Source organism: Capra hircus, chromosome 12 (genome assembly GCF_001704415.2).
Source record: "Capra hircus breed San Clemente chromosome 12, ASM170441v1, whole genome shotgun sequence".
Classification (NCBI taxonomy): domain Eukaryota; kingdom Metazoa; phylum Chordata; class Mammalia; order Artiodactyla; family Bovidae; genus Capra; species Capra hircus.
This window is the reverse complement of record NC_030819.1, coordinates 55019496-55034408: the sequence shown is the minus strand read 5'-3', so window position 1 is coordinate 55034408 and position 14913 is coordinate 55019496. Positions and strand designations below refer to the sequence as shown.

The following is a 14913-nucleotide window of genomic DNA, read 5'->3' as shown; positions in this document are numbered from 1 at the left end:
ATGTGTCCTTCCCAATGTCATAGCTGGCAGTACACGATGCCATCTTGGTCCCATGGTTAAGGTGGTATTTGCCATATTTCTTCATGGTAAAGTAGGAAAATTTTTTGAGACTATGAAAACATCCCATTTTTTAATCATATTTTTACCACCTATTGATGCTGAAGGGAGAAGGGAAAAGTAATATCAACACGAATAGAATCGCTGAAGGTCCCTCAGTCTGGCATGTAGGGACCAATTCTCTTATTTTTGATGGCAATGACTGACATCTTCTCTGTGGTTGCTGCCAAAAAGGGAGACAATTGTTTAACGTATCTGTGCCAACAGGTAGGTAGAATTTATCCAGCATGGCACAGAGGGAGAGCTAAGGTCAAGACCCAGAGACTAGTCTGGCCAACTTCCAGAGTCCTTTTCCATGCCTCCTCATGGGGACAAACTGAGAGGAGGAAATAACATATTATGTGTTATAGAATGTAATGCTTGAAAAAAAAAAATAAGAAAAAGAAAGGAGCAAACAATGAAAGGAAAAGACACTGTGACCTCATCTTCGCAAAACCGGGAGTGGATCATTGTGGCCAGGGTACAGTGCTGAGCCCGAGGCCTGCAAACATGGGACCGAGCCCACCCCTCGACTGTTGGCTAAAACTTGCCAAGGGCTTTGCAGGTCCCCAGACCCATTTCATGAGGCTTAGCAGAAATTGGCAAGCCTTGCTCAAATAGTGAAATAATGAAACACGGATCATTAAACCCTAATAGGTATAGCCAGGATTCATCATCTTTCATTTCTAGAAGGAAGGAAAAAACCCCCAAAAAAACCTCAAACGTGGTGATTTATTAGGAGAAAGCCTGCCATGAGTCCACATACTAAAGACAGTCATTGCCTGCGTTTGTGTCCGATGTCACTGCCTATGGAACAGGTTACTGCGTAGAGAGGTGCTAGAGGGAAGAATCAGATTTGTACTCAGAAGACCCAAGTTCCCAGGCTACTCTGGTCAGTGTTTTGATGCTTTGATTTCATTATCCGCAAAAAGGCAATAACCTCACCAATCTCACTGGCTTGTTGCAAGGAACTGTTAAGATAGTGTACATGAGAAAGTCCATTTGAAGAACCTGAAGTGCTGAATCAGGGCGCTATGGCACGTGTTAGAAACATGTCTAGACAGAGCTGTGGTTCTGAGCAGCTTGCTCTGAGTAGGTTTGCCTCTTAGCAGAAAATTACAGATTGTAGGAATCATTTTAGAAATGCTATAACTCTACACTCAACCCATGACTACTTCTACATCTGTTATACATTTTCTTTCTAGGTAAATAAGGGAGCCAGTATAAGGCAGCGCATCGACCAACGCAGTCCCCACAATAATGTATTCTACAGTATCCTCGTTATTGACAAAGTGCAGAAGGAAGACCAAGGGCTTTACACTTGTCATGTGAGAAGCGGGCTATCACTCAAGTCTGTTAACGCCTCGGTGCATATATATGGTAAGCAATCCTTCGCTGCTTTCTAGTCACTGCAGATTTGGGGTAGGGGGAAGTACAGTTCTATAAATCATGTAAATTTTCTTTTGGAAAGGAGGTAGCCTGTCATGAAAAAATACAACTTTATCTCCCTTCACCCCCTGCCCAAGTGCAAATCACATTAAGTGTTCTTCAACTGTAATACTTTTGCACTGAGTCAAGTATCTTTCCCTTACAAATTTATTGTGGATAATAAGTCAGTTTGATCATATTAGAATCTACAAAGTTATTTGTTTAGTGTTGCACTGGGCTCCCCTGGTGGCTCAGGCAGTAAAGAATCTGCCTGCATTTCAGGAGACCCAAGTTCAATCCCTGGGTCAGGAAGATCACCTGGAGAAAGGAATAGCAACCCTTTCCGATATTCTTGCCTGGAGAATCCCATGGAGAGAGGAGCCTGGCGGGCTGCAGTCCATGTATTGTAGTCCATGGGGTTGCAAAGAGCTGGACACAACTGAGTGACTTTCACTTCACTTTACATGAACAAAACAGAAAAATACAATCATTTATACCTTTAACTTCTGGAAGAAATTTCTGAAATCATACTGATTTGGAGAAAAATACGCCGTGATAAATTACTTAGAACAGATGTCCTTTTATCCCTGATTTTATTCCCATGAAATCCTGATATTATTGTTTAATTCCAGTAGGCAAATTCTGTCAAGAAAATACTTTAACCTCTTTAGAAGTCTTAAAAACCTAATTTTATTTCTGCCATTGAAAAGATAACCTTGTAAGGAGCAGAAGCTGGAGGACAGTTCTACCAATGCCTTTGATATTCTTTTGACTTGCTCCAGTTGATGTTTTGTATCAAATTAGTTGTTCTAGAGCACATAGAACAACTTTCTCCCACGGCACTCATATTGGCCGGGTTGTTTTTTTTTTAGAAGTAACTTTATATGTTTTTGTTATAATATAGATGTGTAAGGTGTATCTGTTGCCCTGCCACTGGGCTTTTATGTCCCAGGGACCATTTGATTTTGCAAATATTTCACTTGTTTGGGTACTTCTAAATAGTTTTATTCACTGATCAGTACTTGAGCATGTGCGTTAGTTGCTCAGTTGTGTCTGACTCTTTGTGACCCTATAGACTGTAGCCCACCAGGCTCCTCAGTCCATGGGATTTCTCAGGCAAGAATACTGAAGTGGGTTGCCATTTCTTTCTCCAGAGGATCTTCCCAACTCAGGGATCAAACCCAGGTCTCCCAGAGAGTAGGCAGCTTCTTTACCATCTGAGCCACCAGTAATTCAGTTCCATTTCCTCCCTGGCTGCACCCTCCTTGAATGGGGTTTTGGTTCGGTTTTGTTTACAGATAATCTTTTCTAATGGATTTCTCTCTTCTTTCGAAGACAAGGCATTCATCACTGTGAGGCCTCAACAGCAGCGGGTGTTTGAGGTTGTAGCTGGCAAGCGGTCTTACCGGCTCTCCGTGAGAGTGAAGGCGTTCCCCGCTCCAGAAGTTGCCTGGTAGGATCACAGTCACGTTCCTCGCAGCTTAAGACATGCTTTGTCCGTAGGAAGATGCAGGAGCCTTGAGAGACTTGAATTCCTGAAAAGAAACAATATACCTTTCCCAGACAACAGTGGAAGACTAGGGTCTGGGCTGATTTCTAGGCTCGGAGTGGAGTGAGTGGGAAGGGCTGATGGGGAGGACAAATAATGTAACAGGACGGAGCGAGGGTTAGGGTGTTTTGAGTGCTCATGGCGGTTTAGTCATTCACTCTCAGCGACTAAATTTCTGCCTCTCTAAACCTTCCTATGATGTCAACCTCCTCTGAATGGAGTATGTTGAGCAACGATTAGGAAGGATCTTGAGGATGTAACATGCTCTATTAACCCTGAAGAAGTGAGCCCTTGTGATGAGGATAATAATTCTCTTATAATCGGAAAATAATTCTTTTAGGTACAGCCGGGCTGAAAGTTCCAGCCTTGTTTTAAAATGAAACGTTAATAGAGACAAGACTGATTTGGTGGCAGGGGTGCACCCATGGCCCTACTTGAACTAATTAAAAGGTTTTCTGGCTGGAAGTTTGCATATTCAGAAATGATTTAAGCAACTTTTTTTTTTTTAATGCGAGCCCAACACCTGATGTAAAACAATGTAATCTGTTGATAATCTGCAATCATTTTGTGAAATCATTTCTAAATACCAGGATCTTTGGCCCAAGCCATTGCATTCCAAAGAGTATAGTACACAACTGATTAGGAAAACAACCCACACAATATAGAATCTCAACCAGAGCTTGTTTTGCTTTCAATATCAAATGGGTGTAGCATTTTAGTTTTCCTCTGCATCGTTAATAGGGCATTAAAGAGAAAATGAGACTTTGTGCTATGTCCCTTCTTGTCGTTGCAGTAGAAGAGAGGTTTTGTTTCATAATATTTTAAAAGTTTAATAGTAAATTTCCTATGAATGTGTGTTATTCCAATAGAAATACACACTCCACTCTAGGAAGTACATAGTCCTCTGTTCAACACTGCTAATTTCTCCAGTAGCTAAGTAGCAAAGACCTAAAACAAACAAACAAAAAACCCCAATTTTGAAAGTAATGACTTGTTCATAAGAAATAATTTAAAGTAATACTAAAATGGGATTTATAATCACAGCAAAATGCGTGGTTTAAAATGACACATTTTGCTGCTTTGGAAATGAGACCTACTGGGAATTAGAATTTGTTTGCATGCCTATGAACCAATGCCATTGCTAACATTACAGCTTTATGCAGAACACAGTAAATTCCTACTTGTTGTTTGGTCACTCAGTCATATCTGACTCTGTGACCCCATGGACTGTAGCCCACCAGCTTCCTCTGTCCATGAGATTCCCCAGGCAAGAATACTGGAGTGGGTTGCCATTTCCTTCTCCAGGGGATCTTCCCGACCCAGGGATCAAACCTGCATCTCCTGCACTGACAGGCAGATTCTTTACCACTGAGCCACCAGGGAAGCCCATGAAAAATGCCCGCTGAAAGAACTGTGCCACTTAATGGAATCACAGAGTTTTACAGTTACGAGATCTTTGAGAAACTTGGAGAAACTGAGAATCAATGACTTAGTCAAGTTCACGGCATACAGTGGCAGAGCCGGGGTGAGCCTTCTAGCCTGACTCTCGTTTCTGTATGTAATTGAGTGATATCTAGGCATTGAGTCTGTCTTTAAAGTTTAAAAAAAATTATTTTTAAGTTTATACCTTTTGTTTGTGAGTTTTGTGCCTTAATCTTTCCCAGAGGAAAGAACCTTGATAATCTTGATTTCACTATAGCTTATGAAAGGGACAACTGGTGTGACCATTTATATAACTAATAAGAACTCCACATGAGGCCACAATGGGAAAGTCTATTTTTGTTTTTATCTGGAGAAGTGATCTAGTTGATCTGACTTACAATGACCCTTGTATTGCGATGGAGCCTCATGGAGAACTCTGAAAAAACATCTCAGATGGAATCAGCCTGTGCTTCTGGGTTAATACTTAAGTCACAGTAGCAAGCAGCATCCATGTGGGTACATTAAATCATCGCTTGTCTTTCTTCCCTCAGCTTACTTCTTCCTCTTTGCCAATCAACAAAGCAGTGCTTCCCGATCTAAAATTCCCCCACTGGGCTTTACTAAGTCAGTGTCTAAATGTTTTAAGTGGCTGTTGAGGAATCCAGGGCTCTAGATGTCTAAACTGGAGCTCACATCCTTACATGGCAATGTTAACGTGTTATCTAAGAGGTGGTATGAAATAACTTACTGATCCTGTGCTTAACCACAGGTTAAAAGATGGGTCACTGGCCACTGAGAAGTCTGCCCGCTATCTGATTTGTGGCTATTCATTGATTATCAAAGATGTGACTCCCGAAGATGCAGGGGACTACACAATCTTGCTGGGTGTAAAGCAGGCGAATATGTTCAAAAACTTCACTGTCACTCTGATTGTCAATGGTAAGTTCACCGTTCAAACTTTTCAAACCTTCTTTTGGTTCTGGTGGAGGTGAAATTAGTGACAATTTGTGTCAAAAGCCAGTAAATAAAATAGATAATGAATAAGAACCTGCTGTCTATAATAGGGAACCCTATTTGGTGCTCTGTGCTAACCTAAATGGGAAGGAAATCCAGAAAAGGGGGGATATATATATATATATATATATATATATATATATATATACATATAGCTGATTCACTTTGCTGTACAGTAGAAACTAACATAACATTATAAAGCAACTGTACTCTAATTGATTTTTAAAGTCAGTATAACAAAGAAAATTTAAAATTTTTCGATTGTTTTAAAAACCACTATGCCCCCATCCCAACTATTTCGTGGTTGCTTCTTATCTCATGAAGCAATGTGATTTTTTTTTAATCATTGTGATCAGAACGTACGTACCATGGAATCAAAACACATCTATTGCTTTTCAATTGACATTAAGATGACAGTCACACAGGTTTGGTTTTCATCCACGTTTGTCTCCTTGACATTAAAGCCAGCGAGAACGTGGCCCTCGGTGTTGTGGTCCAGTCGTTAGACCAGTTCTCCACCTCTGTCCTGTTCTCTCCTTTCAGTGAAACCCCAGATTTACGAAAAGGCTGTATCATCATTCCCGGATCCGATCTTGTACCCACTGGGCAGCAGACAGATCCTGACCTGCACCGTTTACGGAGTCCCCATGCCTGTTATCATGTGGTTCTGGCACCCCTGTACCCATAATCACTCCAACGCAAGGTAGGCACAGTTTGTTTCTCAAATGACTTTCGAATGCTCTTCAACATCTGGACTCCAGGGTCTTTCACGGCCACAGATGGGAGTTGGCACTTGGGATGTGCGGTCCACAGCAGGCAAGGCTTCCCCTGCCCTGGGAAAAGGTAGGCAGTCTACCTACGCTTCTTCCTTACCATGGCTAACCATGTCATAATTCTAATAGTTCTAGACTGGGAGCACAGGGACAAAATGAGGGTCCCCCGCTGAGCCACTCTTTGGAACTCGTGTTGGAACTCCCATCTCTTGTTTTCCAACCGGGCACCCCCAGATTTCGGCTCTATCACTACATCAGTTACTGGTCCCCCCGTTTAGCACTCCAAAAACATCGAGCATGACATCAGATCTTCCCACCACTGGTGATCATTGCCTTGCCTAGGCTCTGTGTGTGCTCTTACACTTGTTGGAGTGACCTTCCACGTGCTTTCTGCCCCCTGAGAGGTCCATCTTTATCTTCCCAGGCTCATCAGTGGGGTCAGCTTCTCCACAAACCTTCCTGACTTTCTCAGACTCTTTCCTCCCTCCTCAGCATGAACAGCCCTTTGCTGACAACACTGTTACATCACAAGGTGTGGGTACACTTGTCTTCTCTGAGCTATGAGCTGATTCAGCATCCTGTCTGAATACACAGATGCTCGGGGTGTGTTTGCAGTGTTTCCTTGCTTCCTGCTGATGACCGAGCCCTGTTTGCTGTTTTCCATTACTATTTAGCCTAGAGGATTGATACCTGATAGTTCATGGGAGCAAATTTGAAGGTACACAAATAGAATTGATGGGTGCAATAGTCAGATAGTAGTGAGACTGCTCAACAATTAGCATTAGGCCAAAATGTTTCCTTTATTGCTTTTCGTCCCACTGTAGAGTGGTTGGGAGAGTTGCTATTATTTTTTTTAATTAGCTTGATAAATAAACACAATATAATTCTAGCATGAACAGAAGAGGCTATTTGGTTTTCTAGATACTTCCTGCAATTTCAGCCTGTCTTCATCTCGTGTTTCAATCTTTTAAGGCATATTATCCTGATTGTGAAAGTTCCTGGGTGAGTGTGTAATTCCTGAGAAGTGGCTGTTTTCACACATCTGATTTCTTATATGGGTGAATCCTTTGCTAAGAATAAAAATATGGGAACTCACAGATCTGGAATACCTTCTCTACCACTGTGATTATTTAACCCCAAAGAAAGTAAACTATACTGAGATTTTATTATTTTGCTGATTTGGAAATAGACATCCATATTTATGGACTCTTTAAGACCTTGATGTTTGTGCTAACCTAACCTGCAACTGGGGCTTCCTAGGTAGCTTAGTGCTAAAGAATCCGCCTGCCCATGCAGGCGTCTCAGATTTGATCCCTGGGTTGGGAAGACCCCCTGGAGAAGGAAATAGCAACCCACTCAGGTATTTTTACCTGGGAAATCCCATGGACAGAGGAGCCCGGTGGGCTACAGTCCATAGAGTTGCAAAGAGTTGGACACAACTTAGCAACTAAACAATAACTACTTGCAAATGCATTTAGAATAACTAACTTAAGCTTTTAGGTTTGGATAAATGTATAGAGTTGAATTGTTATAGAATGACATAGCCTTTTAAGAATATTCTTATTGTGATTTGACAATAGCAAATCTAACATTTCATTTCTATTCAGGATTAGAGCTAATGACTATGTTAGAAAATAAGAATTATGAGTGACAGAACATAATATTATAAAGTTAAGTTTGAATAATGCTAACAAAATATGGTTTTGGGAATTAGGTCAGCTGAAGTGAAACTTTATAAACATTACCTTTTTTTCCCAGTTCCTCTGTGGTAAGGAGGATCCTTCTCCCATTTTACGAAGTATGCTTGCCAAAGCCTAGAAAGATATCTTATTCCTCTTGGAACTCTCTCAAAGATTGAGAGCAGTACCTTAAGTCTTCTGTAAATGTTTGATGGCCATCTGATATATTCTCTTAATGCTAAAGGCTTTCTTTTCTTTCTTTCTTCCTATCAGAAGACAGATCACAAATGCAAGTTTTCACTCTTTTAGTGATGATTCACTTACAAAAAAATTGGTGCTTGAAATGCAGGAAATGTGCATATCCTTAAGCGCTTCTCATTTTTTAAGTCAGTAGGCTGAGTAGCTTACCTGTGTCAGGTCCAACTTGGATGCTTGATGGTTGAATCAATGCATTTAATGTCGAGATACTTCAGAAAGATACATGGGACCTTTGTACACTAGAGAGCAAATAGAAAAACTTGATTTCACCCTGCAGAGAGATCAGAGCTCACACTGACAGACAAGCCCTCTTTTACTACTAAAATTTTTCAAGTATGTCTTTATATGAACTATTTTTATATACTTAGATTCACTTGCAGGCAGGAATTTTAGATAGTGACATTCGAATAATGGGTGTTCTAGTGCATGGATTGTAAAAATCTTACTTATTCTGGGTTACACAGTACATATTTGCAGAATGTTATCTATGCATCTTTGTCAAAAGAGATTACATGATTAATACATACATATTACTCTTGAATATGTAGAATAATTCTTGGTATTTAATTTTTAGGTTCTAGTTAAGAGATATATCTATCTATGGACCACACCAAAGCATTAGTTTTGAGGTCAGAATGTGTTTAAGTACCTCAAAACTATTCATTGGTTTAAAGCGGCCAACTGGTTAATGAGTCTAAAGAGATTCAGACTCACTGTATAGTTTCCTGGAGCCCAATAAATATATTTTTAAAAATGATTGGAACTGTTCAAGCCTTAAATAAATTTAACAAAAATTGCCTCCTTTAAAAACAATGTGGTAAGCTGCTAAGCTACGCTCAAACTGAATGACATTGTGGTTGTTGATTGACTTAGAATTTGTCCTAAGACATTAAGGATAGGGGAAAGGTAGTTACTTTTAAACTCACATACATAATGAGCTGCGGGAAAATACAGTAGAGTCTTCCCCGCCTTTTAATTCTCTGCATATCTTGATAGTAAAGTAGTAGAAGCAGCAGACTGTTTTGAATTTTTAAAAACATTGTTACTATTGTGTGTGTTTAGCCACTAAGTTGTGTCTGACTCTTTGCAACCCCATGGACTGTAACCCCCAGGCTCCCTGGTCCATGGAATTTTCCAGGCAAGAATACTGGAGTGGTTAGCCATTTCCTTCTCCAAGGGATCTTCCCAACCCAGGGACTGAACCCATGGCTCCGGCCACATCTCCTTCATTGCAGGCAGATTTTTCTGCTGTAATACCAAATGAGGTGGAATGTGGGATTTCTCTCACTTCTAGCAACTGGTGAGACTTCTAAATAGATTGTCCTAACTTGCCCCATGTCAGCCTAAGCATAAACCAGGGAGCACTCAGAAGGGTGGTGAGCTTATAGTACTTTCCACATGTGTAGTTTACAGCTTCTGTTCATATGAAATAGAGGTGATTACATACACTTCATAGGGAGTATATAAGGCTCAAATAAGGCAGTGTTTGAGAAAGGTATAGAGTGCCATGGGAATCTTGCAAGGTTGTAATTATTGCTTGCCTTAGGGTAAATGTCTCCAAGTAAGGCTCCAAAACTTTCAAGGAACTTGGAAAACATTTCTCTCCCTACTGGAAAGCTAGTTTCACAACCGTGAGAACTTTTACCTAATATTTCAGAGAAATGAGCACTAAGACTGTGGAAAGTAAAATGTGATTTTGCTGTGCTTTAGAAATAGAGATCTAGTAGGTCTGGGTTGCAGAATCGAGGAAAACAGAATTTATGATTTTTCAGAAGCAGAGAAGAAGAAGAAAGCAAGATAGATGAGGTAGGCAAAAGTAAGAATGAACACAAGTGTATAACAGGGGAGTTGGGGCCAGCCGCATTCATTGTTTCCCGTCATGGGAGGAAGTGGTTCTGACTTGCGGGTTGGCTGAAGCTGGGGTAGGGTACACTGGGATGTAAGAGAGCTGACTCCTGCCAGATTTTTAGAACTTCACCCCCCACACACACACCCTCCAACCCGGGTTGTAAAGAACTAAGTAGAACTATTAACCACCCACAAGGTGAGCTGGTTGCAATCTCATGGTCCTTGGTGAGCTCTGTCACAGTGCTGGTCCAGTCTCATAGAAAAATTGCTCATATAAGGCCGCCTCCTCCATGGAGGATGCTCTATAAAGGAACAATATGGGGCTGTTTGGAAGTGGCCTCTCTGTGGGGAACGGGGAGGATGAATTTGACGAAGCCAGGAGAAATTGGGGAAGGGCAATCTGGTTCTTTTCAGTCCTGGGTGTTCTTTGGAAGGACTGATGCTGAAGCTGAAACTCCAGTACTTTGGCCACCTCATGCAAAGAGTTTACTCATTGGAAAAGACTCTGATGCTGGGAGGGATTGGGGGCAGGAGGAGAAGGGGACGACAGAGGATAAGATCGCTGGATGGCATCACTGACTCGATGGACATAAGTCTGAGTGAACTCTGGGAGCTGGTGATGGACAGGGAGGCCTGGCGTGCTGCGATTCATGGGGTCGCAAAGAGTCGGACATGACTGAGTGACTGAACTGAACTGAATCTGGTTCTTTAATGTAAGGAGGTTCAAGGCCAGCAGCCTTTAAGGATGGCAGTTTGGGTTTTAGAACAGACATTCTTTAGACCAGAGGCTACTGTAATTCTCCCCTTCTTAGCATCACAAATTATCATTTCCAAGTCATCAACAACACTAATAGATTACAATAGAGTTGCCACACATCTGTGTCATCATGCTTTGGTGGAAAATGTTAGGTATATTGGGTTCTCGTGAAAGTCTCGTTTCCTTCACGAGCTATCTGTGACTCATAAAAATCTGTAGAGAGAAATCTGATACACTGTGTTGCCATTACCTATATCTTACAATGCATTGTGCACATGGTTCATATTCAGTCTAAATAGACTTTCCACATCTACTGATACCAATTGAGCAAAACAAAGATACATACATTTTGTGCTTAGAATTTAATGATGTAAAGTCAAACCCACTGGGTGATTCTGTATCCTCTCTATATATGTACCTGCAGCGTCTCTTTGCCACAGTCTTGGGCATGGAGACCTGGGAATGAAGGAAGTGGGTTCTATTCTTGGCCCTGTCCCTGACTTCTCTGTGACCTTGGCCAGTTATTTAATCTGGGCTCCAGTTTCCCCTGCTGTGAATGGTAACTGCCCTGCTTCCCCTTTCCTATAATACCCAGTGAGTTAACGAGTAAAGTGAGACAACCACTTAAAAAGACGTTTTCTTTTTTCTGAAGAGCTTGAAATAATTTCCTAGTGGTTGCACACTGTTTCCCTTCCACTTCTTACAAATTATAAAGCCATTGGACCTCAGGATTAACTCTGAAGGTCAGGGCCAAATGCACAACAACAACAACAACAACAACAAAAACTTAACGAATGCGGAGCGGTTGTTAAGAAAAGTCTTACATGTAATGGTGTATGCCGTGGTGCAGAATTGACGCAGTAATTGTAATATTGATAATCACTCATTAAGGAAAACAATGTAGCAACTCCTCCGCTGCCGCTATTTCCCTCTGTCAGTCCTGTCCAGCCCGTACAGACCAAGGCATTGGCGTTCTTTGCCCAGTTAGCCCTAAAACCTTGCTTGTTCCATTTGGCCTTTTGCCAGTGCAGTCTTTCAGAACACATGCAGTGTAACGGGATTCTCATCTCGTGGAAGGTGCCATGGGTAGAGTATTCTTAATTGCTTTCTTAGTTAGAATTGTGGGTTTGCTAAGAAAACCTAATAGACATCCATGGAATCTCAAGGAACTACTTCCAAAGGTTTAAAGCAAATCAAATTTGGAGTCTCAAATAATTCTGTGTTTAGGTGTTTGATAGAAAATATGGGGTTGGCCAAAAAGTTTGCTTGGGTTTTCCATAAGATATTATGGAAAAATCAAAACTTTAAAAAAATTTATTTTACAATTGGAGCATTATTACTTTACAATATTGTGCTAGTTTCCACCATACATGAGTATGAATCATGTGTCCCCACCATCCTGAATCCCCCTCTCACCTCCCTCCCCACCCTACCCATCCAGGTCCAAACAAACATTTTGCCCAGCCCAAAAGTGTTCCCTGTAACACAGCATTGTTCAGACGCCTAAGAATCTGCCTGAAATGCAGGAGCCCCGGGTTTAATCCCTGGGTCAGGAAGATCCTCTGAAGAAGGGCGTGGCAACCCACTCCAGTATTCTTGCCTAGAAAATCCCATGGACGGAGGAGCCTGGTGGGCTGCAGTCCATGGGGGTTGCAAAGTGTTGGACACAACTGAATGACTGACACACACATTATAAATCAACTCTACTTCAATTTTTTAAAAAAGAAAGGGAATTATATTCCCTGCCACATGGTTTGACATTCCATTTCTGAAACACTCTTGCAGGGGCAGTGAGGGGGAGTGTTTTGTGGGGGAGAGGAGACGGGGTTGGCCTACAAAATACGGAGGCAGAGGCCTCTAGGAACTCTGAGAAGTTGCCTAATTGCATTTCTCTATTGTTTACATCACCAAATTGGCAGAGAAAGGAAGGCCTGAATCATTAAGGATGTATTAGGTCTGGATCATTTGGGAGAAGCAGTTTTGTGCACCAGTGGGGTATGTAAAATTAACAGGGCAAAAACAAAACAATCATTAATGGTAGTTAATGAGAAATATATTCAAGGACCCAAATTTAATTGACTACCAGCATGGCTGTCTATTCTTTTTATGCTGAAACAGTTTTACATCCCGTATCTGATTTTTCTAGCTACCAAATACAAGTTTTACTGGTTTCAGCACTGGAAAAGCCAACCTCTCCTGAGGCTAGATGTAGGTCAATGTCAGAGAGAAGCTGTAATTTAAGATGACCTTGTCTTTTGGAAATTTGATCACATACTTCACGCTTTAATATTTATCACACTGCTTCTAAGTATACAATTTGTACCCACGTCTCATGTGGGTATACCTAGACAGACTCAAATCAGACAGGCTCCAGAGAATTTAAACTTGGCACACGCAAAACCTCAAATCAAAACAAGGACTTAAAAGATGACCACTTCACCCAAGCCCACCTGAATAGGACTTTGAGCTTTAACAACAGTAGGGTAAATCTGGCCACCCCCAAGAAGCTTTCATCACAAGCCAAAACGTCACTTGGGAAACGTCTTGCCTTCTGTTATATAATGATGGGATAAGGAAGTCCTTGCCACCCGTGTGAGTCTTCCAACAACAGCCTTTATTAATATTTCATGCAGAGATCTCAAAACAGAGCGAGCTCATTTGCCAATGCCTTTTTGCCACTTTCCTACCCTTTGTGAGATTTTCCTCATTCCCCACTCTTCCTAGGCATACAGGGAGTCCAATGAATAATTGTTGCTAATGAATTAACTGTCTCCTGTAATTCCTATCAAACGTTCCATTGTGTGTTTAAATTGAACCAAAAGGCTGAGTCATAGGAAGTCTTGCTGGGTGATTTTTAGAGGGATCTTTTGAGCAAAGTTCAATGTTAGCTTCCCCGGAGTAGGAAGACCAGAAGGTAGCAACCCACAATTTGGGGAGATTCCTCCAGAACACTGGCAGAACCACCCCAATTGTCTTTGGCCCATGTTCACAGATTTTTTTTTTTTAATTGAATGGGCATTTTCATGACCAAATCTAGAAACTCCTATCCTGACACAAGATCCTGAGATAATATGTAAACAAACCCCTTGTAAAATGTGCACCTTTCCTTGGAAAGGCACATCTTATGTATCCATGGGCTGGAGAGACTGTTTCTTGAAACATGGACCTTGGTCTGTGGTTTTCATGTATTGGGTTGGCCAATACATCTTTCCATAAGATATTATGGAAAAAGCCAAATGAACCTTTTGGCCAACCTAATAAACTTCACTGCCCTTTTAGGTGAAAAAGCAGAACCTGGTGGACTGGACTAGAAGGAAGCGTGTGACCAGTTTAGACTGGGGTCCAGGTGGTACTTTCTGATGAGCTTCAATATTCACTTCTTCATACCTTCTCTAGAATCCTCATGGGATGTTTTGTCACCTTGAATGCAGTTGACTACTTCACGATGATAGCTGTAAGAGATTGAACCAATGATCCTTTCTAGGGCCAAAGTTGTGTGCGTTCCATTCCATACATTACCCCTAATCTGTGCAACAGTTCTACACGATGGCCACAATTTCCCCATAGGGAAACTGAAGCTCAGAATTTTATCTCTCAGGTGTTTTCAGACCTGGGATAGAAGAGGCTAAGTAGGTTGGCATTTCAGAAGGTTACTGTTTGTTGGTGAGCCACGGTGGATCGGTGTGGGTTCCTAGAGGAAGGAACAGAAGTCCTCGAGGGGACAGGTTTGGGAGAGCTCTGGCCTCACTTTTTGGGTTTACTCTTGTCACCAGAGATCTCAGAGTCCACTGGGTTAAAGGTGAACTGGGGTTGGGGGAGGAAAGAAGAAAGAACTTAGCAGCCGTTGGGGGCATCTGACTCCAATCTCACAATCTCTCAGGGAACCAGGGATGATGTGAATGAAGCTGGTTCAGGCCCCAAACCTGCAGAGGGAGTAGACCCTTTGAGGGGCAGAGACCCCACGGGGACAAGCGAGCCTACATAGGACCAACCTCAGGAGGACAGCGAATCAAGCAGGGAACTGGCACGCTCCGCGAATAGCTCTGCCGCCTCTGTGGCTTTCCCACCACGCAGGCGTGTTTCATCTCC

At 41.8% G+C, this 14913-nt stretch overlaps 1 protein-coding gene across 1 annotated transcript in view; it reads left to right on the top strand.

The window, feature by feature from the left end:
* FLT1 (fms related tyrosine kinase 1) overlaps nucleotides 1-14913 on the top strand; it is a 207481-nt gene that overhangs the window by 70793 nt on the left and 121775 nt on the right. Inside the window, exons 7-10 of the mRNA XM_018056600.1 lie at nucleotides 1302-1476; nucleotides 2860-2977; nucleotides 5265-5434; nucleotides 6053-6212. Coding sequence (XP_017912089.1) covers nucleotides 1302-1476; nucleotides 2860-2977; nucleotides 5265-5434; nucleotides 6053-6212 — 623 coding nt within the window. The remainder of the gene's footprint in view (nucleotides 1-1301; nucleotides 1477-2859; nucleotides 2978-5264; nucleotides 5435-6052; nucleotides 6213-14913) is intronic.